Source organism: Onthophagus taurus, chromosome 11 (assembly GCF_036711975.1).
Source record: "Onthophagus taurus isolate NC chromosome 11, IU_Otau_3.0, whole genome shotgun sequence".
Lineage (NCBI taxonomy): Eukaryota > Metazoa > Arthropoda > Insecta > Coleoptera > Scarabaeidae > Onthophagus > Onthophagus taurus.
The window spans coordinates 5,493,086-5,520,153 of record NC_091976.1 but is presented as its reverse complement, the minus strand read 5'-3'; the positions used below and the strand labels follow the sequence as shown (position 1 = coordinate 5,520,153).

General features: G+C 32.8%; 2 protein-coding genes across 2 annotated transcripts; one reads left to right on the top strand and one right to left on the bottom strand.

Annotated features, from left to right (window-relative positions):
- Window positions 1-52: 52 nt before the first annotated feature.
- LOC111414837 (polyphosphoinositide phosphatase FIG4) lies at window positions 53-26,207 on the top strand. The gene is made up of 4 exons (XM_071199992.1): window positions 53-175; window positions 230-1,579; window positions 11,668-12,677; window positions 25,910-26,207. The coding sequence occupies exons 1-4, from the start codon at window positions 101-103 to the stop codon at window positions 26,142-26,144; spliced, it is 2,670 nt and encodes an 889-aa protein (XP_071056093.1). The 5' UTR covers window positions 53-100; the 3' UTR covers window positions 26,145-26,207.
- On the bottom strand, window positions 26,127-27,068 carry LOC139431807 (arylalkylamine N-acetyltransferase 1-like). The gene is made up of 3 exons (XM_071199993.1): window positions 26,987-27,068; window positions 26,475-26,926; window positions 26,127-26,412 (listed from the first exon to the last, which is right to left on the bottom strand). Exons 1-3 carry the CDS (start codon window positions 26,987-26,989, stop codon window positions 26,184-26,186), a joined length of 684 nt encoding a protein of 227 aa, XP_071056094.1. The 5' UTR covers window positions 26,990-27,068; the 3' UTR covers window positions 26,127-26,183.

Genomic DNA, 27,068 nt, shown 5'->3' with positions numbered 1-27,068 from the left:
AAACATCTTAAAATTGTTAAACGTCAAGATGACATTTAACATAACCTCAAAATAAATTGAAATAAATAGAATAAGAAATTACACAAAAAACTTGATAAATATGGAATCTAACTCCTTATCATTCACCCCAATTATAAGTTCAATCCAAAAAATAGTTTTATACGAAACAAAACAGGTAAATAAACTCGAGTTTACATATTTCTTAATTTAATTTTAACGTTTCATTTAGAATTTTTATTTAATTGGTACAAATAACACTCAAACTCGATATAGAGTATTAAAGATTGATCGTACAGAACCGAAGGAGTTGATTATTCACGATGACAAAGTTGAATATACTCGAGATGAAATCCACGATTTGGTGTGTATGATCGAGGGGAGCAACCGGCAAAGAAGTGGAGTCAGTAATGTGATAAGTGCTTTTGGAATCATCGGTTTTATTCGCTTTTTAGAAGGTTATTATATCATTTTAATTACAAAACGTCAAAAAGTAGCAATCATCGGGCATCATACAATCTATAAAATCGAGCATACCACCATGATATATTTACCCCACGATTCAGTGCGATTACTTCACCCTGATGAAACGAGATATTTAAAAATGTTTCAAAACATTGATCTTTCTAGTAATTTTTATTACAGTTATAGTTATGATTTAACTCACACTTTACAACATAATTTAAGTTCCCCAAAACAAATTATTCCACAGGCTCTTGATGAATCTGAAGAAGATATGTATAAACCATCAATAAAACAATTAAAATCATCTCTTTTTAATAACAAACAACAAACGAATGGTGGTAATGACCGTTCTAGTTTTGGAATTCGTTCAAAACCGCATCGAAAATTCGTTTGGAATTCGCATTTATTAAAATATGTCGAACGCGAACTTCATCAAGATTGGATTTTGTACATAACACATGGTTTTGTTGGGCAATCAAACATGTGTGTTTTTGGTCGATCTATTTATGTCACATTAATTGCTAGAAGATCGGCGAAATACGCTGGAACGCGATTTTTAAAACGTGGGGCAAATTTTAATGGTGATGTTGCCAATGAAGTTGAAACCGAACAAGTTGTGCACGACGCAGGGGTTTCATCGTTAAGTCAATGTCATATTACATCCTTTGTACAAATAAGAGGATCAATTCCGGGACATTGGCGCCAAGAAATGGGTAAAATTGTTGCAAAACCGGCGATAACGATCGATTTATATGATCCATTTGCGGAAACGGCTGGAGCTCATTTTAATGAATTATTAAAACGTTATGGAGCCCCAATTGTTGTTTTAAATTTGGTTAAACAACGCGAAAAAAAGAAACAAGAAAGTTTATTAAGTGAGGAATTAAATGGTTCAATCAAATATTTAAATCAATTTTTACCACAAGAATATCAAATTATTTATAAAACTTTTGATATGGCGAGGAAAAATAAGAATGTTAACGCTAATGTAATGGATAAATTGGCAGCTTTGGCACGTTATGCAGTTATGAAAACTGGAATTTTTCATAATCAACCTAAATATTATTCTCAAAAACCTAATACAGTTGTGGGACAACCAAAATCATTTACATTTAAGGTTAGTTGTTATTATTGTCAAACCCTGACCTCCTTCATCTTCAGTCTCCACACCTATCTTTAGCCTCTCTTTTCCAATTCCTACATTCAACACTTCTCTGACGTCCACATCAACTGTCTCCTCCCATCTTCTCTGTGGTCTTCCCTTTGATCTTACTCCCTGCATTTTTCTATTAACATTCTAGGTAGCATTCTGGCAACATACCCACCTCATTCAATTCTTATGTCCTCTGCTTCATTGAGGGATAATTCATGATTGTATAGAATTCTTCATTCATTGTTTTCTTGCACTGGATCCAAAATTCTCCTCAGAATCTTACTCACAAATATATTTGTCAGAGGTGGTGGCCGTAATCTTTTAATTAAAAACCAGCGGTGTAACTTAAACAGCTTTTATTATTATTTATATTGAATACAATCCTAATATAGGGAACCAATATAGGCAAAACAAATCCGTCGTATTTTTAAGAAGCACACATACACGTACAGGTAACCTCCGTATAACACGTATATACGTTCCTAAAAGACGCCGTGTTATGCAAATTCATGTTATACGAACCAAAAATTAATATAAAAATTAGGATTAGGTTTCGCAATTAAAAAATAAATAAACCAATTTAATTAATAAATAAAGGAGTATTAAATTTACTTACTAAAGCAAGTTTACAAAAAGATTAATGTTAACATAATATTATTATTACATATTACATGTCTTCGTCATCACTACTAATCACGCGAGGGCGCTTTCTTTTTGGCGAAACATCATCCTCTGCTCCTTGTTCAGCAGAGAATGATGTTTCATTATTTCTTTTTTGCAAAACATCTGTTATTTTGGGTTGTTTCTTGTTGGCTGACAGATCTTTAAAAATTTCGTTGTATGGAGCCAAGCATTTGTGAAGTTCTCTTTTAAATTTTGTGCTCCTTTCAGTGGAAGGATCCTCATTGACAAAATATCTTTCCAATTGTTCAGCAATATCTAGGCCTTTTTTATACTTTTTACAGTAAAATCTTTTACAATAACAGTAACATCTTGCTCTGTATTGTTTTCATCGTCAGCAAAATCAGTTGTGTTTGTTTCTGATGCCATTTCCAGCAAACTTACCATATCAATTTCTTCTTGTACCAGTAATTCTTGAATATCTTCGACATTCATGTCGTCAAAACCTTCCCTCCCTACAGACTTAGCAACTTCTACAACTGCATCTAATACTTCGTTATGATCTGGATCAATTAAGTTATCCTTTTCAACTGCCTCTGGCTATAGATTTTTCCAACAACTATTCAATGTTGATGGTTTTAATTCCTTAATGGATGAAGATATGTGATTAATACAGTCCAAAGTTGTAAAGCGTTTCCAAGCCTGCATGACATCGATAGAATCATCTTCAACTTTATTCAAAAACCATTGCAAAGATGTTCTTATGTAATAAGATTTAAACGTAGATATAATACCTTGATCTAGTGGTTGAAGTAATGAAAATGTATTCGGCTGTAGATATTACTTCAACATTTGGGTGACTAAAATTTTTTGGGTGACTTGGTGCATTATCCAATATTAGTAGAATTTTAAAATCTATTTTTTTTTGCTTTAAGTACTTCTCCACGCTTGGAAGAAAACAGTTTAAAACCCATTTCTTAAATAAGTCAATGGTAACCCAAGCTTTCTTATTTGCAGCCCAATATACCGGTAAAGCGTTTTCATTAAGTTTTTTCAATGCACCAGGATTAGGGGATTTATAAACTAGCATGGGCTTAACTACGTGATCACCTGAGGCGTTACTGCACATAAGTAGTGTTAGTCTATCTTTTGCTACCTTAAAACTCGGTGCAGTTTTTTCATTTTTTGAAATAAACGTTCTTTTGGGCATTTTTTTCCACCAAATGCCGGTTTCGTCTGCATTAAAAACCTGATGTGGTTTCAACTCTTTCGGATATTTTTTAGCAGCTTCACTATCACCAGATGCGTTCTCTCCTTGTATTTTCAGATTTTGCAATGAAAAACGTTTTTTAAAACGGTCGAACCAACCTTTACTGGCAACAAAATCGAGATCAGTAGCAGATTCTCCACTTTCTATTAAAAAGTTGTAGATTTTTAAGGCTTTATTTTTAATAATATTTGTGTCTAGTGGCATTCGTTTATTTGAGCAATCATCAATCCAAACACTAAGAGCTTTTTCCATTTTTTCAAGACTTTGTGCTCTACGACGAGCTGTCATATTTGCGGAGACGGAACAATCTGCAGTAACGGAAGATCCAATTTTTTGTTCATTTTTCTGTATAGTACGTATTGTAGCTTCATTCAAATTTAGCGTTTTAGCAAGGTATGATATCTTCTCCCCCTTTTTAAGGCGATCCAAAATCTGAATTTTTTGTTCTAATGAACTGAAATGTCTTTTAAGAGGTGTTTTTTTCTTTATAATAAACATTGTTCGAAGCTAGAAAAAATAATATTTAACATTTTTCAAAGTTTCAATAACAATACATACACAATTTTACATATATGTAATAAAAATAAAATTATCAAACTTCTACATGCACAAAGCTAACACGACTGACACGCTCGAATGAGAAATATCACATCATGAAATAATAGGGGATTTCCCTATAGTTGAAGTAAAAATACCGTGTTATATGTACAGGGATCTCCAGTACTTCTAGAACCGCATTAGAGCGAAACCGTGTTATATGAAAATTCTTCCTAATTCTCGAATCGTGTTAGAGTGAAACCGTTTTATAAGGATACCGTGTTATACGGGGGTTACCTGTATATATATGACATTTGAATTTGACTTTGCAAATAATAAGAAATAATTCAAATAATAAACATAACTAACTTTCAAGCTTAGCAATTAATTTAACTTTTAGAATGAACCGGTGTATTAACAGGACTCGCGCCTGTGCCGTTTTTGGATGTACGGACACAACCTGTGACACAACAAAAGAAAGAGAATTTGTGTAAGGAGTAGATTTTAAAATGTGGAAATTCAAAACTTACAGATCTTTCACTAGATATAATCTATAGATCGGACCGTGTTTGTCATAGGCATTTCCAAAGCAGTGATACAGCAACAAATGTATACTTAAAACCTGCCAGTGTACCAACTCTACATTTTCCATTAAATTGTATGTATTTTAGTCAGTGTTGTTAAATACCCGGGTATTTATTTTCAAGGGAAAATACTCTGGATATATACCCGGGGGTACTTAGAAGTATTTATAAAATTTGATTTAAATTGAGCTGATGGCAGTTTTGCAAGTACTTCAAGAATGCAGAGTCGATTATCTATACACCAAACTTATTTATAATATTTACAAGATAAGGAAATAAGTATTGTATTCCTCGTCTTCAACGTCTATTTCATATAATAATGCAATTTATTAACCCTCAAAAATCTTTTACGTATAAATCACTTTACATAATAAAGAAAATTAAGAAGGTTAATTAGGTTCATCATCTTCCTCTACATTTTTTTCGGAATCTGTTACATTTTTAGTTGTATCACACAAAAGACATTGAAATACATATCATTAGTAATTCAATGTCTATTCTGTAAAAAAAAATAGACTCCAAAAAAATTTACAATACAATAAATACCCGGTAAAAGTTTCCCTTAGCGGAAAACACCTCAACAGATGGCGCTTATAGCAGTTCAGTTTTATGTCGTTAAGTGGCAAATCTATATTACTATATGTATGACTATCCCTTATCTATGAATACAATACTGTGTACTTTATTTTTTGTTGCTATAACAATACTATAAACCTCTCTATAACAATTATACAAGGCGTATAGATGCAAAACTCACTATTTGGCAAATTTTGTGGTCTGAGATATGCGCAAAAAACTGTTTTAAATTGTATTTTGATGATAAAATATTAAATATATTATTTAAAATCAAGAAACATTAGTTTTACACTACATTAACTCATACAAACAGTTTTATTTAGATCTAAAATATATAATATATATATAATTTAGTAGGTTTTGCATACAACTGCGCAATCGTTTACACTAGGAAAAACAAATCATATTATTGCTGTTATTAAAGAATACTTTATTAACTTAATGGAACACAATAAACAAAATAAAATAACATAATAGTAACTTTGAATAAGTATAAAAAATAATAATTGTTTTAGAAGCACGTCTTCTTGGTTCATCATTAAAATTATCTTCTGAGAATAATTTTTTTTCTGAGAATTTTTTGTACTATTTAATTGACTTGCCAATTTGCCCCAAAATGTGTAACTAGTAGTTTATTAATGGTGAATTTATCTCCTTTAAGTTTCCTTCCATACGCAACAGATTTTGGCGTCTGCAAAGTAGTGTGGTTCCCCACGCAAAAGAACATTATGTTTGCGAGTTTTACTAAAAATAAACCGTTTCATTTTATTGAATTGAAAATGCTATGCTCCTGGTCGTTTTAAAACTCGTGTGGCTTCTGTCCTCTAGTCGAAAATATTCCAATCTTCGATCTTGCGAATTGTTGTATACTTTGCTATTATTTCATCATATTCTAGTGGATTAATAATAACCGATTGTTTTTTCCAAATGTTTTTCAATTAAACCAAACATTCGAGGCATGAACCAGTGGACTATAGGAAAAATAAATATTCTATGGTATCAACCATTTTTGGTGTATCTCCAAGCAGCCAAAAATAAAGCATAGCCATGATAGTAATATTTTTGTTTTGTCCTCCACAACCATCTGCAAGCAAACATACAACTTTGGTTATTTCATTAAAAGGAAAATTCTTTACGAAATGATGGACTGCGAAGGCTATTGTATTTGAATCTTTGGATGCGTCAGTTTCTAACCATAAGTAAGAAAAGACATGGGAACGATCTAACTTTCCTTTTGATCCGCCATGAATAATTGCAAAATGATAATAATTTAGCTGCTGGCTAAAATATGACGTTTGGTCTGATAGCTTAGCTAACGCTAAATTCTTTTGGCAATCAAACGAAAAATTTTTGATGTGCGGTTACTCAGTCTGTAGTAACGTAAAAAAATGCTTTAGATTTCTTTTTATGTAGTTTGTATTCAAGCTCGAGTTTTTGTTTTCCGTCCTCCTGTAGATTGGTTTTTAAGAATTCTTTTATTCTTAAGCAGGTAGAGCAAACGTCAGTTTTCGGAGTGCCAAAACCTATACTATAATTTCTGTTAACAAATTTACGAAAATAACTCAGCTTTACGTGTACGTTTTCATTGACTTTTGAGCAATACATTGAATATAATTTCTTTAAATTCAGTTCACATGGTAAATACAGACGTGAAGAGATTTCTGCAATAGTGGATCTTTACGCAATTGAGTGTTTCTATAAATCTTTTTATCTCATTTTTACATTTTTATTTCCAACCACCTTCTCGTCTTTCTTTAAGAAGGTCATTATTACGTTTAAATTTTTTTACTATATGTTGTATCCTATACCTACTTATTCCGGAAATCTGTAAAAATGCTTCTTTACAAACACGTATAAAACCACCATCATCATCTGGAATATTATAGCAAATAGAAACTTTAGTGTTTTTTTTGCGGTTCACAGTATTAGGTCGGTTAGCAGGTTTCCCATTACAACATGTAAGAAGTAGAGGGATCCCGGCTTGTCATTATGACCACAGCTAGGAAACGTAGGTAACTCTATTTGAAAAACATAATAATTCTTTTAATTATTCTTGTTCAAGTGAATCTTTCCTTGCTATTTGCATTTTCTGTTGATTGGTTTGTTGTTATATTTTTTTCGGCCTTTTCCTAAAGCACAATGTTCAATCGTTTTACTTATTATTTATTAAGATAATTTTCCAACTTTACTGACTTAAATACACTAACTAATTACAGGATAAACAACAAGAAACTAAACAATAATTAATCCTACATCCACTAAAAGCAACCTAGACGCCATGATAGTCCACGTACCACATGTTTCGATTACAGTAAAACCTCGACTTACACGACCCTGTCTTACGCGTCCCCGTACTTACGCGGTTTTTTTAACGATAGCGCTTTTAGGTTTTCGACATTGGAATTTATTTAAAAAAAGAGATCTAGACATGTTAGCTGCTTTTTTTCTAACTCTTACAGTTTCCGAGATAGCACATTCGGACATTGAATTTGACCCACCCTGTACATACATTTTTTTAACAAAATTAATGTTTATTAATCCTTGATTTTATAATATGTATTCATCGAATTTCGACTTACACGATTTTCGATTTACGCGGCTACTGCAGTCCCACCTATCGCGTAACTACGGGGTATTACTGTACTTTAATTTTATTGGTGGAAAGCAGTTGGTTTTGCATCCAACACTAAACTTTAAAGAATGTTTTTCATATTAAATGCTGAGTTTTGTTTGGAACTGACCTAAATATCGTATTCTTTGAAAAATTCTATGTACCTACACATCGCGCAAAATCGCAATTTTTCAATTTTTGTCGAATAGTTTTGCATCTATATGCCTCATATGTATAATGTTACTAATTGTTGCTTCACACCCTTTCTCATTTGAAACATTTTACTTATCAACTTTATAATAAGTTTAACATTTGACAAAAATTATTCAACTTAATGTTAACTAAAGGTTTTGTAAACATGTCGGCTAGCTGCTCATTTGTTGGTACATACTTTACATCTATTTCATTATCCAAAATCTTATTTCTCACAAAAGGGAAACTTATCGACACAAAATACTTTATGTCGATAAGTTTTAAACGTTTGTACTGTTCGGGGTTTCTTGCGATTTTTATTGCCGACTGGTTGTCTTGATAAATCACTATAGCGTTGCTTTTGTCATTCATTAAACCCAAATCAGTCATTAAGCTTCTCAACCACGAAGCATCACGCTCGGAAAAACTCAACGCGACATATTCTGCTTCTGTTGAAGATAATGACACAACTGACTGTTTTCGCGAACAAAACGTTGTAGAAAACTTTGAAAACATAATCGTTGTAATAGTAACCGACTTAATATATATATTAACAGTTATCGATAAATCTGGCCTGGTCGCAATGGCTCTATACATTAATGATCCAATTAGCTTTCCTTCTGGCGGTTTCAACTATATCGTTTCTTCTATATTGCCATATAAAAACGCGCTTTTTACATCCATTTGTTGAATATACCACTTCAAATGATGTGCTATAGCTAAAAGCGTTCTAACTATTTGCAGCTTTACTACTGGAGTATAGATATCGCTATAATCGATGTCCTTTTTCTAAAAGCCTCTTGCTGCCAATCACGCTTTGTATTGTATCTGTTTTTCATTTTCTTTTGCCGAAGTCATTTTGCATCTATTACTTTTTCATTCTTTGGTCTAACTACTTCCTCCCAAGTTTCATTTCCTAGAAGACTATTTATTTGAGATTTTATTGCTTTTTCCCAGTTTTTCTTTTCGATACTTTCCATGGCTTGTTTGTAACTTAATGGTTCTTCAATTTAAGTTATCAAACAGGTCTCATAAATATTGTATTTAATTGGTCTTTTTAATGAACTTCTATTTCTTAATCTTGTGGTTTCTTCTTTTTCTTCTGTTTCAGATTTTTCATTGTTTATAGATACCTCCTATTCAGTTATCTCATCATTATTACTCATGTCTTTAACTTCAACGTTTTCTTCTTGTACACCATCTTTTCTTCTGTATCTGTTTCCTCTGTCAAATCTTCTTCTTTGTTCTCATGTCTTTTTCTTTCTTGATTTTCAATATTCTTCACTTCCAAATATTTTAAAATCTTCCAAGTCAAATTCTTTATTGAACCATAACTGATAAAGTGTTTAATTGTGTATTGTACTTTTTCCTGATCTGTTCAGAGTGTAAGCTGCAGTATTCACTGCTTCAGCCCAAAAACACTTTTCAATATTTTGTTCTTTCAGCATTGTCCTTGCCGCTTCCACCAAAGTTCTCATTTCTCGTTCAGCCCTACCATTCTGTTGTGGTGTCGCATTGTTCTTTAGTGTCTGATTCTGTGTTTCGTTAAAATTTCCTGAACTTCTTTATATGTAGATTCTAAATCATTGCCTGTCCTTATTATTTTTCTTTCAATATCGTTATAAATCGTTAATAAATCAATCAATTTTTCTTTCACAACGTATTTATGTTTTAATAAATATAGTGTTCTAAAGTTTGTAAAATCGTCTTTTAATAACACAAAATATATTGACTTGTTCCATAAATCTACAGAGATCTACATGCACCAATTCACCTGGAAATTTTCTTCCACTTTGACTTCTTCGATGTACCCAAGTTGGTTCAACACAACCTTCACAAAAAAATGCAGAATCTTCATAGTCGATATTATGGCGCTTTAACAATTCTCTCGTGTATGTTTTTGATTGGTTTATAACATCCTTGTAAGGTATCTACAGTAACTCCTACATTTGTTCTGTATTCAAAATTTACATGCTCAAATTTCATTCGATACAGTTTTCCATCTTTTAATGTTATCGCAACAACTACGTTATCTTTAGCAAATTTACATATTTTTTCATCTGATGTCATTTTATATCCTTTCGATAGTGCAGTTCCCAAACAAAATAAATAGATTTACCTTCAAATCTGGTACATACAAAACATTTTTCAACTCTACCATTTCCCAATCCTTTCCATTGAATGCCTTTAATCGAATTCTTCCTACTGCTGTAGCATCTAAGATATTTCCATCTCCAATTTTTATTTTCTTTGCAGATTCCAATGTTTCCATTTCAACAAATTGTTCTATCTGACAACACATGTAATCGCTTCTTGCACCACTGTCCAATATCCAATCTGTCTTATTTATTGTCTCACTCAGTAAAGCTGTATGGATGCTATGAATGCATTGACTTTATTGTTGTTATTAGGTTTCTTATTTTGTTTGTTGTTTTTTTGATCTTTAAACCAGCAATTTTTTGCAATGTGACCTTGTTTTTTACAAATATGACATGTTCTATCCTCTTTTTTCTTTGTTTCTTCTTCTTTGTTTAATGTGTCCAAATTTTACGCATGAAAGCATTTTATTATTTTCTTCTCATCTTTTCTTCCTGACAAAGTTTCTATTTTTTCATTTGTTTTTATTCTTTGCTCCTCAATCAACAACCGTGATGTTAATTCACATATTGATTGATTGTTCGATGGAGCTAACTCTAGTAATTCGGTATTTTCATGTTGTCATTTTTTCCTTTTGCAGACTTTGTCTGCTTACTTACGTGACTTCCTGTATATTTTTTCGCTTTCTTTCGTGCGTTCATCTTTCCATATATTCCATGTACGCTTCGTGCCTTTGTGCTACACTGGCTCTACATTCCTCATTAAACCACGGCTTTCTCTTTCGTTTCGTTGCCATTCCCTGGATTTCTTTGGCTGAGGTAACCGTTGCTGTTTTATTTGGATTCCACTTTCCTCTATAGTGTTGTTTCTGTTCATAGTTGATTCCACCGGCTTATCCATTTCTTTTGTCCATTCTTCCCGTATTTCTGAGTTACCTAGGTTACTTAAATTAAGTTTTTCTTGTTTCGCATTGTTGTTTCTTGTGCGGCTACTCATTCTGTAACCGAATCTCGCCAGTAGTAGCAGGTAATCTAATCCGCGGCATTCTGATTTTCATATCCATAATACTCGTCGCTGTTCTGCTATCAATTAACAGATGATCTATTTGGATGTTTGTGGTTCTGTCTGGTGATGTCCAGAGAGTTTTGTGGGGGAACATTATCGATTTTCGTGTTCATACCTCCAATCACCATCTTAACGTCGTTTCTAGGTGCCGAGTCATACACTAATTTCAGTTGTTGATGGAGTTTACGTTAATTATTGTCACGTTGAAAAATTGTGTTTTAACACGCAAAGTACATATTTTTTCATTTACAGGGTGGAAGTCCAGCATACAAGCTTTGAACTTGTCCGCAATAAATGCCACACCGAATTCTCTCGCCGCTGCGTTCTTACCACTGTATAGTATGATATGCTTTTTGGTATATCTGATACTTTCTCCTACCCATTTCGTTCCCTGTATTGCCGTTACTGCCATGTTATATCTTTCCTTTTATAAAGCTAATTGCTATAAATTGTTATTTTATAAAGTTAAAGTGTAATCAAATTTCCTTTAACATTTCAGGGTAGTTTACAAACAGGAATTGTTCGTACAAATTGCGTCGATTGTTTAGATAGAACAAATACCGCTCAATTTGCAATTGGGAAATGTGTTTTGGGTTACCAATTATGTGCATTAGGAGTTCTCGACAATGCGAAATTAGAGTTTGACACCGATTGTGTTCGAATGCTTGAGAGTCTTTATGAGGATCACGGCGATACTTTAGCCTTACAATACGGAGGTTCACAATTGGTACATCGTGTTAAAACTTATCGAAAAACATCACCTTGGACATCCCAAGGAAACGATATCATGCAAACTTTAAGTCGATATTATAGTAACACATTTTCAGACGCCGAAAAACAAAACACAATTAATTTATTTTTGGGTGTTTTTATCCCCGATGAAACTAAACCACAAATTTGGGATTATTCTTCCGATCATTACTTTCATCATAAAATCAATTTAAATATTGATAAATCTTTAACACAATGGTATGGAAATGATGTGTTAGAGAGTCTACCTTACGCTTATAACGACTTGGTCAAACCATGTTCAGAAATCGTTCAAATTCACGCTGAATACGCTGAAATGATTGATGCTTACGCCGATTTTCATCGTCCGTATGAATTGACAGTGCTAAACGAGACATTTTCTTATAAAATTTCAAACACAATAAGAGATTTTATGCCAAATAACACAACGAATTCATCTCCATTTACCGTACGAATTAGGCCAGGTCGTCGAAGGGAGGAAAGTTCGAATAAAAATTCAATGAAAAATCCGTCTTTAACTGGACAAAGTTCAACAAGTTCAACTACTTCTAGTAATAGTACCTCCAGTTCCGGGAGTGATACAAATTCTTCGGATGAAGAAAGTGTTAGTGTGAATACAAATGAATCGCAAATGACGATCTCAAGGAATAGTGAGAATAATAATCAAATTACGTTTCAATCGTTGTTTCCATCTATGGAGCAGACTTATGGGTATGAATTGAAAGAACCAAGTTCGAGGGATGTTTTATTGTATAAAAAGTGAGTATTCAGTAATATATAATGCTACCCTGTTAATTCAAAAGGGCGTATCTGCTAAAAAGTTTGTTTCGAGATAAATTGAGTTTCTAACTTCTTCTTATGCCGTCCATGTTTTGTGTAAAAATAAATAGATGAGTTGGTGGTTTTACACTAAATTACACCAAAAAATACTGTCAATGTCTTGTGACTGCCTATTGACAAGTACTGAGAAGGTTTAGTGGATACACCCTTTATACCTAACAGACATAATTGAATAAAAAGCTATAATAGTTTAACACATTTAAAACAAAATACAAGCACCAGTTTTTGTTCTGGCCAGAACAATTGTCCATCCAGATAACAACAGTTTCCGAATCTCTAATTTTTTAAAAAAATGCATAAAAGGTGCTTGCAATATCAGCTTTTTTTCTACCCGAACTTGCTTCATGCCACACAACAGCTATGGGAGGTACTTTTGTATGTTCATCAACATGAACAAAACTTTCGTTAAAGGCGACCAATCTTTGTGAATCTAAATGAATTTACAAAATAGCAGTAGATTCAATTTGAAATCACTTGGTTATCAATTCTAGTTTGTATTAGGTACCCTAACATCCATGTTTTTTTAAAAAGAAGTAACAACGATAAAGAAATAAAGAGATACAACCAAGACCATCCCCAAAAATAAAAGCAGTAACTAGGACCCGTAAAGTAGCTTAGTATTTGTAGTAACAAATATAATTGAATCACTTATTAGAGAAACCAGATAAGTCCCATAGACATACTTTTTAAGAAAATTACAAAAAACTGTCTGTCTATTAAAAGGTGTATTTTTTTTAGTTTAGCTATTGATAAATATTAACGTAAAGTATTACCAAAGTATTATCAATTTTTTTTATTCTTAATAGGTACTTTAATATTAGGATAGGCTGGTTCTGTGCAAAGTACGTTGGGTCTAGAATAACTTGTACCGATTGAAAACGAATAAGTGAATAATCCGTCTATGTAGTCGTATGCTGTAACCAAGACTTAAAATCTTTAATGATATTGTTATCTTCTATGCTAAACTTGTTCTGTTGACTCGCCAGTATGAAGAGTTCGGTGTAGGTACTGCTTAAGTGTGTAAACTCTATCATGTTTCTTAAGGGATCTTTTTACTACTCCAAAGTCCCTATCACAGGGCAGGAATGAATGACCACGTATTGTCAAATACTGATTAACTGTCTTAAACCGCCCTATTTCTGTTAATGCAGCAAACATCCTTACAGTTGTGTGATTTTTATTTTGTCCTAGACATCCATCCATAAACACATGTAAATGTTTAATATGTGATGGAACATAGGTTTCTATGTAATTTGCAATAAATGAGCAAACCTCATTGGGGCCTTTTCTCCCCATTCGTTCGTGGTATATGTAAAAATATGCCTAACCCGCCTTAACGTCATGTATGTCAAAAACGGAGACTGTGTGTGAGGCAAAAATATATTTTGCATATAGTCAACAGCTATTATTGCCACACTAGGGTCATCTTGATAATGTTCTTTCAATGTTTTCATTCTTGAATTAAACTTTTTAGCACGTCTGAGATAAACAGTCTTTTCAGCTACAGCCACTCGTTTACCATTGTCATTTAATTCTTTGGATTTTATTTTAACTGCTAGTTCCTCAAATTTACAGCAAGTGTCGACCTGGAGTCTTCCAAAACTTAAACTGAATTTTTCTTTAAAAGCTTTGTAATATAATGAATATTTTACGTTAGTGTTGAGATACTTGGATAAAAACAAACTGTGCATCGCATTAATATCAAGCTTTTCGTTTAAATACTTATAATCTCGATTGCTGTAGTGCGCTTCCTTAACATAATAATAATAATAATAATAATAAGTTTATTCATGCTCGATATTTCAGTATACAATACATTATAATATGTCACACTTGTCATAATTCATATTAAACAATACATGTTAAAAACTACTTGAAATAAAACAAACAATCTACGGCGTAACAAACACAGCATAACAACTGATCGTTAATTAATTTTTCCGTCGACCGTGTATTTATAAGATTTATAAATGTATACAAAATCATTCATTAATGACACCTATTAATAAACGATTTTCTATTAATAAACGATTTTAAGAAAGTCCGACCGAACTAAATAGTAGTCAATTTAATAAATATTCTCCAATGAAATTTGGAATACCGACCCAACCGACCACTATATCTATTCGGTAAGACTACAAAAATAAATTATGACACATTAAAAGTGAGGTTATTTTGCCAGTGACAGAATTGGGAGATTTTTCAACGATGGATTTTCTCTATTTTGTTGAAAAGACGGTCAACGGAAAAATATTGTAACTAACTCGTATATTAAAATGCGATTAATTATCTCAATAATTAACGCGTTCGCTTCGCTTCGCTCGCTCACGCGTTAAAATATCTCGATAATTAATCGCCTTCATTAATAGACTTGTTGGTTAAATAACTATTAATAACAGGTTCAAAATCACCCACACTTACAACATCATCCAAATACTCGAGGCACGAATAATAAGCCCTCTGAATAAGAAAAGATTTCATTTTTAGTTTAAAAAGCCTATGTGATAGCCTTGTAACTTCTGCAGGAATTTTATTGAAAAATTTTATTGCCACAAAATTAAAATGGCGTTGACTTCTGGTAAGCCTGCAGAAATTAGGTATCAAGTGTGCTCCATTCCTAGTTTCATATCCGTGCACACTATCGTGAGTAACACACTTGTGAAGGTTTTGCCTGACATAGATCACACATTCCAGGATGTACAATCCCGGGAAGGTTAAAATTTTTTGCTTTATGAAAGAGTTACGACAATCATCTCTGTATTTTAAGTTGTCTAAAATTCTTATTGCTCTTCTCTGAAGTCGAAATATTCTATCGCAGCTTGAGGCACCCCCCCAAACCAGGAGTGCATATGTCATTATACTTTGACACAGCGAAAAATACGCACATTTTAATACTTGTTTTGACACATTATTGCTTAAGAGACGAAGCAGATATATACTACTAGATAGTTTATTAAATACATATTGGATATGTTTGTCCCAAGTTAATTTAGGATCCAGATAAACGCCTAGAAATTTAACACAATCAGAATTCAAGGTAGACCGCATTGAAAAAGCAGTAACTGTTGTCTTTTCAGTATTTAGTTTCAGTTTGTTTGACGTAAACCACATTTCGGCATTATTTAGTGCAGTATGCGCCTTCGACTGTGTCATTTCATGGTTATTTCCAAAGTTTATTATGGTTGTGTCATCGGCGTACATTATTACATCCGACTGACTTATATTTTGAGCAAGATCATTGATATAAATTAAGAATAATAACGGTCCCAGAATTGACCCTTGTGGGACACCCACGGTTATTAATTTCTTTTCTGAAAAGCTATTTCCACATTTAACAGTTTGAGTTCTACCTGTAAGATAAGATTTGATTAGTTTCAAACTGAGATTATCAAAATTATATTTATTTAATTTTTCAATCAAAAGGTCATGTTGTACACAGTCGAAAGCTTTACTCAAATCACAAAAACTTCCAACAAGATACTGCCCCTGTTCAAAGCATTCAACAGTTCTTTCAACAAAGTCAGCTATTGCCTCAGATGTGCATTTACCCTTACGAAATCCGTATTGTGTGGCAGCAAACAAGGAATTACCCTCAAAGTAATCAGCAATCCTACTGCTCAGCACCCTTTCAAATATCTTCGAGAACACCGGCAAGAGTGAGATTGGCCTAAAATTCTCTAACTGGTCAGGACTTCCCTTTTTAAAGACGGGAACTATTAAACCTGTTTTCAGAGCATTTGGAAATACTCCTTCACATATAGCAAAATTAATAAGTTTAGTAAGAGGTTCAATTATTAAATTTTTAACTTGTTTAATTAATTTTACACTTAGGCCATATATATCTTTAGTTGACTGAAGTAAAGTTGAATAATAGTAATAATATTTATTGAATAAGCATGCATAATACATTGTTCTCGTCAATACAATACAAAAGAAAAAAAAATTTATATTACATAATGTAAACACATCAACATCGCTTTATTAGACTCTTCAAATACATAAATAATTGGTATTTCCTGATTCTAATTTAGTTACAAATTCCTGCACCGAATAGAACTCGCCTTCCAATAACATTCTCTTCATAGTAATTTTAAATTGGCTGTTATTTAATGATCTTATTTCGGATGGTATCAAGTTGTATAACTTTATGCCAACATATTTGAAGGAATTCTGGGATTTTTCTATCTTATGGTACGGAACCTGAATATCATTTCCGTGTCTGGTATGGTAGTCATGTATATCTGCATTTCGTGTAAATAGGTGTTTCTGCGTATGAATATGAGTCAAGCAGGTTAGTATGAAACAGAAGCTGGGTATCGTTAAAATTCCTAATTTTTTGAAAATTGTTCTACAGCTTTCCTGATTGTTTAATTCCTTTAAAATTCTTACCGCTTTTTTCTGCAGTTTAAAGATACCGATTATTTGACTAGATACCCCCAAACTTCAATTCCATACGTTGCCATACTGTGGAAGTAGGCGTAGTAAACGACTTTAGCTATATCTGATGATAAATTCTTGGTCACAACCCTTAAACAATACAACGAACTTGCTAGTTTCTTTTTTAGTTCATTAATATGCTCTGTCCAGGTTAAAGTTTCTGACAACGTAATACCCAAAAATTTAGCACTTTTATTTGTCACATCATCGTTCATTTTTGTATAACAGGTCAGCACCTTGGTTTTTTCCTCATTAAGTTTAAGTTTGTTAAAATTGAACTATCTTTTAGCATCGTTTAATGTTTCTGAAGTTTTAAGTTTTAAATCGGTTTTTTTTGCGCCATAATTTATAAAGGACGTATCATCAGCGTAGAGACACAGTGAATCCGATTGAATGTTGTCAGGCAAATCATTAATGTATAACAGAAACAATATTGGTCCGAATACAGATCCCTGCGGTACACCAGCCTTGACACAATTCCATTTTTCCCTTCCAATGAACTTCTTGGTCGCTCTGATCAAGGTAGGAACTGAGTAATCTTTTTGTACCTTGTACGCACTTACTTTTTCTATCAAAATTTTATGATCCACCAGATCAAACGCCTTGGTCAAGTCGCAGAAAGCAATTTGTGTAAACCTTTGTTCATCAAGACCGTCAAGAATCAATTGTAGAACACTTAGGAGAGCTGTAGTTGTCGATTTTTGAGGTTGGTACCCATATTGATATTTTGTTAGAATATTTTCCTCGGTTAAATGCGTCATAATCTTCTGCTTTATAATCGATTCAATAATTTTTGACATACTTGGCAAGATAGAAATTGGCCGATATTTACTAAAGTCACTTCGATCTACAGGTTTCTTTATTCCTTCAACCAGGCATTTATTTATAACCACCGTTAGTTGATTTATTATTAATTCGTTTATTTCTTTGAGTAGCCTTACTGACACTCCATGTATATCTTTTGTATTTGTTGTTTTCAAACATCTTATTATTTTTATAATGTCTTGATCTTTGACTTGTTTGATATGATCGATACTATTATTTATTTTCTTTTTTATTAAAGAGGCTGGATCGATACTTGGATTTCCAATGCTGTTTGTAATCACGGTTGATGTGGTAGATAAAAAGTTGTTGATATCATCAGCATCTATTTGGCAGTCTTCCTCATTCTTACATTTTATTTTTCTCGTTTTCTTCTTTATTATTTCCCAGATCGCCGCTATTTTATTATCTAAGTTATAAACATATTTACTCATAGCACTTCTCTTTGCTTAATCAACATGCTTTCTATATTCTTCTTTCAGGTGTTTGTATAACTTTTTGTGTCTTTCATAGTTCGTCACATCAATTACTGTGTACAAGGCATCCAAATAATTTTTGTACTGATCTAGCTTATCAGTTTCCCATTTTATCTTTATGGTATCAGTAGATTTTCTCACACTTACCTTTCGAAAAGCTTCATTGTAGCAATTCATAAATGTGGTGTGAAAAAATGTGTAGCTTGCCTGAGCATCTAAGTTTTTATTATTTAAAGCACCAGTCACATTGTTTTAATAAATGTTTAAAGTTGCAAATGGTTTTTTCGTTTATTTTTCTGCACTGGATTATTTTTTGTATTTTCTTACCAGCTGACAGTGAAAATACCAACGATTGCGCCAAATGATCCCCCAAATGAAAATTAATTGTATCTGTTTTATATATTTCCACGAATTTATGTGCAAAGATATTATCAACGCATCTTTTTCCTCCTACTCTGGATGGTTTGTCGAATACGGGTCGTAAACCATATTTAGCCATTACTGCCATTAATCTATCACTCACGTTAGATTTTTCATTTACACAAACATTATAGTCCCCCATAATAAATATGGTTTTGTGCTGTTGAGTTTCTGTCAGGTAATCAAGAATGCTTTCCATCCTATCAAGGAACTATATATCCCATTTTGTTTATCTCCATTTGGTGGATGATATACCAGAACGACAATAATGTTCAATTTAGATATGATAATGGAACAAGGTTCTAGACACCTTTCTTTACTATAGACTGACAAATCCAATGGTTCTGGTGTATGTTCGTGTTTTGTCATTATTACAAGACCCCCACGAGCAAAGGTTGTTCTACAATTATAAGTAGCAATACGATGGTTAGGAAAATTTATTATGTTTAACTCTATTTCTGACATCCAGTGTTCAGTAATTCCAAGAATATCTGTGTTTGGTACCTTTTCTAAAACATATTGTAACTGGTTAACTTTATTTGACATACCTTGTATATTTAAATTCAATAGTTCGAAATTCCTTATTTCTGTTGTCTACTTTTTATTTTGGGTTTCTTGAGATAAGAATGGTTTATTTGCATGACACATAGGAACGCTTGAGTTTCGATTTATAAAAAATTTGCGCTTTGTGTTGTAATAAAATCAGAATGGCGTTTAAAATCAAACCTTTGTATTCCTACGTTTGTTGGCCAAAAATCCGGATTATAATGGTCATCCTTTCTATAAAATGGTGCACAAACAACGAACCTTTTTAAGTGATTCGGTTCTCCAGGTAATTCTTTCACTATAATTTTTTCTTAATGGGAAATGTTGCAATATGAGAAACAATCAAATCAATAAGGCCAACTGGTTTGGAGTTGCCTGGATTATTTTTTCTGCGTAGATCTTGTGGTGACTTTCCAGCAGATAAAAGCAAACACAATCGATGAACACGATCTTTACTAATACCATGGAGATTGAGAAACGCAGTTTTGCATACTAAAAGCTGTCCTGAACTGTCACTAATTTTATGCTTATTTTATGGCATTTTTGTGAGGCTTTGGTTTGTTGACATTGTTTTTCGGACGCTTTCGCTGAATTGGAACTGCTGATATAAGAGCTTGAAGATGTAAGCATCCTGTTCATTTTTGGAACCAAAATTTAAGTTTACTTACTTGCAGTTTAATCCCATTTCCTTTTTAGGAATAACTTTTCCTTTATAACAGTGCAACAGCCATTCTGGGGGGTGAAAAATTTTAAGTCAGGGTGAAAGTACTAGGTTAATATAGTAAAACCTCCAAAGGGTTTGACGTTCCCAGGCCGAACTTTTTTTTATGACCTTTTATATTTCTTTCCTTATCTTCATGTTTGTTTGCTTAGTTTTTCAGTTATAACTCAAGAATCATTGATGACTTCTGATTTCATTCTTCAGCAAAGATTAAGGCTTAAATAAATAATTTTTTCTTCAAACGTCATTAAATGACAACTTTGTTGTCGTGTTTACTCGCGGTAGAAGTAAGTCATTGTTGCATAACGACGGTTGGTAAGATCAACATAGCAAAAAAGTACTTCAGCGTTATGGCGCTAAAGTAAATTTCACTTTAGCGCCATAGCGCTGAAGCACATGTCACTTTAGCGCCGTATTGGAAAAGATATTTTTTTGCTTCACGGACGCTAAGTAAAGATTTTAAAAATTAATAAAAAATGAAACTAACCTTTTAATTGTTTGCTTTCTTATTTTCATCTCAAATTAATATCACATAAAAAAACTAAATAAATTAAAGAACAAAACAAATAATTTTCCGAATAGTCTTTTATATTTTTTTTATTACACCATGTAAGAAATTTATTGTACGCACCATTATATATTTTAGTAGATTTCGAAGGTAATAAACTATTTTCTGTTACCTTCTTCGCGATATCGTTAATTTCGGACGACATTTTGTACAAAATAAATTTAACTAACAGTTAAAAGTTAAAATTCGCGCAAAACTGTTTACTTTTTTTTATTGGTTGTCAAATTTACGTCGTCGTTGCTAACGTTATTTTGTCATGACGTCCTTCGATTTCTCATTAATACATAATAAGTTAATTGTCATTTTATTAAATTTATTAAAATTTATATTGCAATTATTTGCAACGTTTGAAGAAAAAATACTATGTTTTATTCGGAAGAGAAGCAGATTCGTTTGTGGCTGGTCCGTCATTGCCGGACTCACTTCGTTCGTCCGGCAAACTGTCGGACACGCCACAATTTTAACGGCTCATCTGTCATTAGCGACTCACTGCGTTCGTCGCTAAGCGACAGACCACGCCATAAAAAGCACTGCTTCTCTTCCATATAAAACAATATACTATTCATTAATTAGGAATAGGTAATTTTATCGACTGAAATCTTCAAAAAATTGTCAAATTTCGAAAAAAAAAAATTATCTAGAATTGTAACTATAAAAGAGTATTCTAATATAAGTATATAGTAATATAGTAGTACTATATATTAGAGAGAGAGAGAACAATATTTATTCATTTTTATTTATCATTTACCGAGGTGTAAATTCGAGGTAATCAGCAGGATCTGGAACGTCTGGAAGAGTACTGCTTAAAAAATTACTTGTTTCTGAATTACGATAAGTGCTATAGTATCATATTCTGCAGAAATAGATACCATATAAATTTTGAATACCGTTTGGGAACACATTCGGTAAATTACTTCCCAAATTAGGGACCTGGGCGTTGTTCTTGATTCAAAATTGCTTTATTGCTGTCATGTTGATACGGTTATGTCTGAAGCCTCAAAAAGATTGGGATTTATTATTCGAGTATCACGTCCTTTTACCAATATCCGGACCATCATTTCCTTGTATGCAGCGTATGTTGGTAGTGTTTTGAATTTCGCTTCGGTGGTTTGGAATCCCTGATACGATGTACATATTGATCGTGTGGAGGATCTGCAAAGAAAGTTTGTTAGATACCTGGCACATACAGTTGCTCACAAAATTGAGTATACAGCGGAATGGAAGATAGATAATTGTGAAAATTTCAAATAATTATTAATATATTTTAAAGTTTGTGATATATATGTATTAACAACAATCTTATTAACTAATTTGAATACAAAATAATCCAGTTTTCCAAATAAAATAATAACAATATTAACAATAATAAAAAGTTACACGAAATTCACGCCACAAAATTGAGTATACAGTTAAGGCAAAGTGAATAAGTTTAGCTTAGTATTATGTTTTAATAAGCTGTAAGCCCTCCATTAACGTCAATTGTCACCTGCATTCGCCGTGACATTGAGTCCACTAACTTTTTGGTTTAGTTTAGTGAGGTTCTATCCCAAATTTTACAAATTTCATTTCTCAATTCGCTTTTGTTTCGACACTTGCTATTTTTTAACTGAAACCTAACTTTTCTCCATAAATGTTCAATAGGATTGATATCCGGAGACTGGTGGTGTTTTTAGTTGTTTTGAAGTATTGTATAATAACCATTCCTTCATAAGGTATAATGTATCTTTGGGATCATCGTCTTGTTGGAACCAGAACACAGTCGGACGGTTGACTCTTTAGGAACTTTGACGTAAATTACGATTTAAAATATCTAAATAATAACACATATTTGTCATATATGGGGACCCGCACAGCATATCCCCATAGTAAGTGATACGAAATTCACGCCGTAAAATTGAGTATACAAAAAAAAATTTATAATAATAATCAATTATTTTTAGTGTATACCACAAATTACTTTACTAACATTAACATAACGTCAACAGTAAAACATGGGGGTGGTTCAGTAATGCTGTCGGGATCAATGACAGCCAGCGGCGTCGGAACTATGGAGTTTATTGAGGGAAATATGACAAAAATTAGTTATTTGGATATTTTAAAACGCAATTTACGTCAAAGCTCTCAAAAACTTAACCTTCCGACTGTGTTCTGGTTCCAACAAGACAATGATCCAAAACATACGTCGTACCTTGTGAAAGAATGGTTATTATATAACTCACCAAAACAACTGAAAACACCACCACAGTCTCCTGATCGTGAACCTGATATGTGAACCCCAGTGAACATTTGTGGGGAGAAGTTAAATTTTAGTTAAAAAACAGCAACTGCCAAACCAAAAGCGAATTGAGAAATGAAATTTGTACAATTTCGGATAGAATCTCGCCAAACTACACCAAAAAGTTAGTGGACTCAATGCCACGGCGAATGCAGGCGATAATTGACGCCAATGGAGGGCCTACAGCGTATTAAAACATAATACCAACCTAAACTTATTCACTTTTCCTTTACTGTACACTCAATTTTGTGACGTGAATTTCATATCATTTGTCATTATTATTAATATTGTGATTATTTTATTTGGAAAACTGGATTATTTTGTATTCAAATTAATTAATAAGATTGTTGTCAATATAATATATATATCACAAACTTTAAAATAAATTAATAATTATTTGAAATATTCACAATTATCTATCTTCCATTCTCCTGTATACTCAATTTTGTGAGCAACTGTAAATTTAACCTTCCGTATTGTTGTTATGCCCAGCGTTGTATAGTTTTTGGAATCACATCTTTAAGTGGTCGCCGAGGTGTTGCTGATATGATCTTATATAGATTGGTTCGTGGTTTGGTTGATTCCATGGGGCTCGTGCGGGAGGTTCGCTTTAATGCAACTCTTATGTAACCAGAATACAGCCACTTTTCTATCTACCTGCCTCTAGGTCTTTATCCTATGCGTCTATACTCACCCTTATTACGTTTAATGCACTTTTTCAATACCCATTGTAACAATATTGATTTATTTGTTGCCTCGCCTCTTCTTTTCAAGAAATACGTGTTGAATTTGAGCGTTTGTTATTGATTTTGTTAAGTTTATTAGTATTAGTTTCCTTTTACCTTTTCTTTTACTATTAGTTTTCTTATTACGTTTAATGCAGTTTTTCAATACCCATTGTAACAATATTGATTTATTTATTGTCTCGTCTCTTGTTTGCAAGAAATATGTACGGAATTTGAGAGTTTGTTACTGATTTTGTTAAGTTTATCATTATTATTAGTTTTCTTTTTTTTTATATATTGATATAAATATTGTTTTTTGTTAGAAGAGAGGAGGCTTGATTGGGGTTACTCCCTGTATGTATCCCGAATAATAAAATAAAAATAAATAAAAAATATTAAAAAAAAAATGGGGGCTAACTTCCCACACTCTTTTATCTAAGCTTTTTTGGTACCTACAGTTTTCTTATACTTTCTTCTTTCTTCGAGATCTACACTTTATTTTCTTTTTCTTTTGGTCGGTTCTCAGTATTATATGAGACTGTTATATTTGCTCTTAATAAATGGTGGTCTGAGCCACAGTTCATTCCTTTTGAAGTTGTATCTTAATTGTCTTGTGGGTTGGGTCCATATGTGTTTGTAAATGGTTTTGTGTCTAAAGAAATCGTTTGTAATATTTATTCCAATATTACTGCATAAGTCAACCAGTCGTTCTTTATTTTCGTTAATGTATTCACCATGTTGTCCTACAGTAGGATCATTTACCTTGTCGATGCGTTTCGACATTACTTATCATTAAAAACTTTTATTACGAGAATCAGTAATGTCTTTGATGCCTGGCGATGAACTTCTGCTCGAACCTCATCAAATGATACTTCATTAACAAGACCAAAATTGTAAAATGATTTATGTTCCATCTTAATTAAATGATTTTCGATGTTAAATGTATTTCATTTATCGTCTAACGTCTAACTAATAGTGCTTTCCCCTGAAAGACTGCACTGGCTCTATGTGACAGTGGGGAGACCTATTATCACATACGGACCAGCAGCTTGATATAGGAGAATCCGACAGACTTCAGTTATCAGTAAACTTTGACGAATTCAACGGGTATGTGGATTAGCAATCTCTGGTGCGATAAGCACAACGCCAACTCTAGCAATGGAGGTTCTCCTTGGCCATTTTTTATCATCTGCATTTGCATATAGAGCAAGTGGCTAGAACAACCATTTACAGATTTAAGCAATATGCTCAAAACTGTTCCGACATGTCCTACCAATGGGCTGCGGAAGACATTATAAGCACTGATACTGTACTATAAATGCCCGTCAGATTTGACGGGATCACTATCAGTGATTAATGCTCGATACCAGATTGTACTGCCTGAGCGGCAGTCCTGGGTCGAAAATGAAGCCGTGAAAACTGTGTCGGCTCTGGTTAATGATTGTAAGAGAACATTAAACACACTGAGTTGTGATAACAGAATTTCTCTGTTATCAGGGGGTTATCACTCTGGGGTTGCTGACAATGAAGCGGCAGATGAACTAGCACGAGAGGGAAGTTGGTGTATCATTTGCGATGGTCAAATATAAAATTGGACTGTGGGCTGAAGAGAGACTTCGCCTACTGTGGACCAGTTCTCCTGGAATGAGACATGCTAAGATGTTTATTAACATCGCCACTGTCAAGCCCGGGAACATTTTAGGACTTGCTCGTGGCAGCATAAAAGTTCTAATGGGTGTCTTTACTGGGTACATCCGATTAAAAGCACACCTCAACTTGTTGGGTTTAGCCGACGATGTTGAATGCCGACTATGTGCGGAGGAAACGAAGACGGTTGAGCATGTTTTATGCCCTGCTGTTAACCGTATCAGATTCTCGATTTTTGGGTCGCAGTTTATCTCCTCAAAGGATCTGAATGACCTTTCACCGAGCTAGGTATTAATGTTCGTTAAGAGCATTGAACTGCACGGTGAAATTTAATAACGATATATATCGGGGTACAATAGACCCTTAGGGTCGCAGTCTATGTAATGTAATGTAACTAATAGTGCTTGTTCAAAACATTATTTTTTATTACTAGTATCCATTGTGTGTAAATAAAATGAATAAATTAAATTAGGAATTAAATGACTCGAAATAATTATTACTTTATTAATTACAGATACGTATTAATTGGCGGAAAGGCTAATGGTAGTATAAAAGGAAAATTCGCGACCACCATAGAATTCGACACCCCCAAATTAAGTGAGGATTCAATCTTTTCGGTTGATATATTTAAGACTCCTAAAGAAAGTTTAAGTATTTATGAAGATTACGTTAAAAGTGGTATAAAAGGAGCTGCTGCACCTTCAAAGAAAGATATGGATATTTATAACTCATATTTATCATACAAATAATTATCGTGTTATAATAATATATAATGTAGGTAAATAAATTTATATAGACGATTTTAAATTAAAGCTAGTGTTTTCAATTCTAATTCCATAAATTCCAAGCTCTTTATGTGGTTCTTCCGGTTTAAATACTTGTTTTCCATCAATAGTGTAATCAACGTATTTAATTTCGTTTAAGCATTCCCAACCGAATCTTTGCGCCGCTTTTGCTGTGTATAAACTACAACAATCCATTCTCATTACTTTTAATCCCAACGATAAAGCTAATAACCTACAAAACACAAAATATACATTTTTTTTGTATTGAAAACAGAAAGAGATTTTTTTAAATACCTGGATTGTTCCAAGAGTATTTTAGCCAACCCTTGATTTCTAAATCCTGGATGAACGGACATAAAAGCAATGTAAAGAGCTTCATTTACATCATCATATTTTTCAAATACTTTAGCTTCATCGATGGTTTTTAAAACGAAGGTGGCAATTTTTTCTATTTTTGGATCGATGTTAAAATTGAAATGTTTAATGTTTTTTCTAAGGATTACGTTGCAACTAACGCCGGCGATTTTTCCGGTTTTATCGGTTGCTAAAACTGAAACGTTTTCTTTCAAAGCTTCCGTACAAAACTCTTTCAAAAATTTCACAGCTTCCGGACTTTTCGTTAAATTTAAACATTTCGATAAAGGTTCATCGGTGAAATAAAACTTTAATAAATAATCGACAATTTTGGGAATTTCATTACATGGAACAATTTTGATGTGGAAATTATTTATTTCCTTTGGTGAAATCTTAAAGTAATTTTTTTTTTATTACTAAACTTAATAATTTATTTTAATTTCTAAACTTACCATTTTTTTAATGAAATTTAACTGTTCACACTTACTTCTTAAACTTCTTTGTAATTGTTAACAAAAATCGATTTATGTTCTT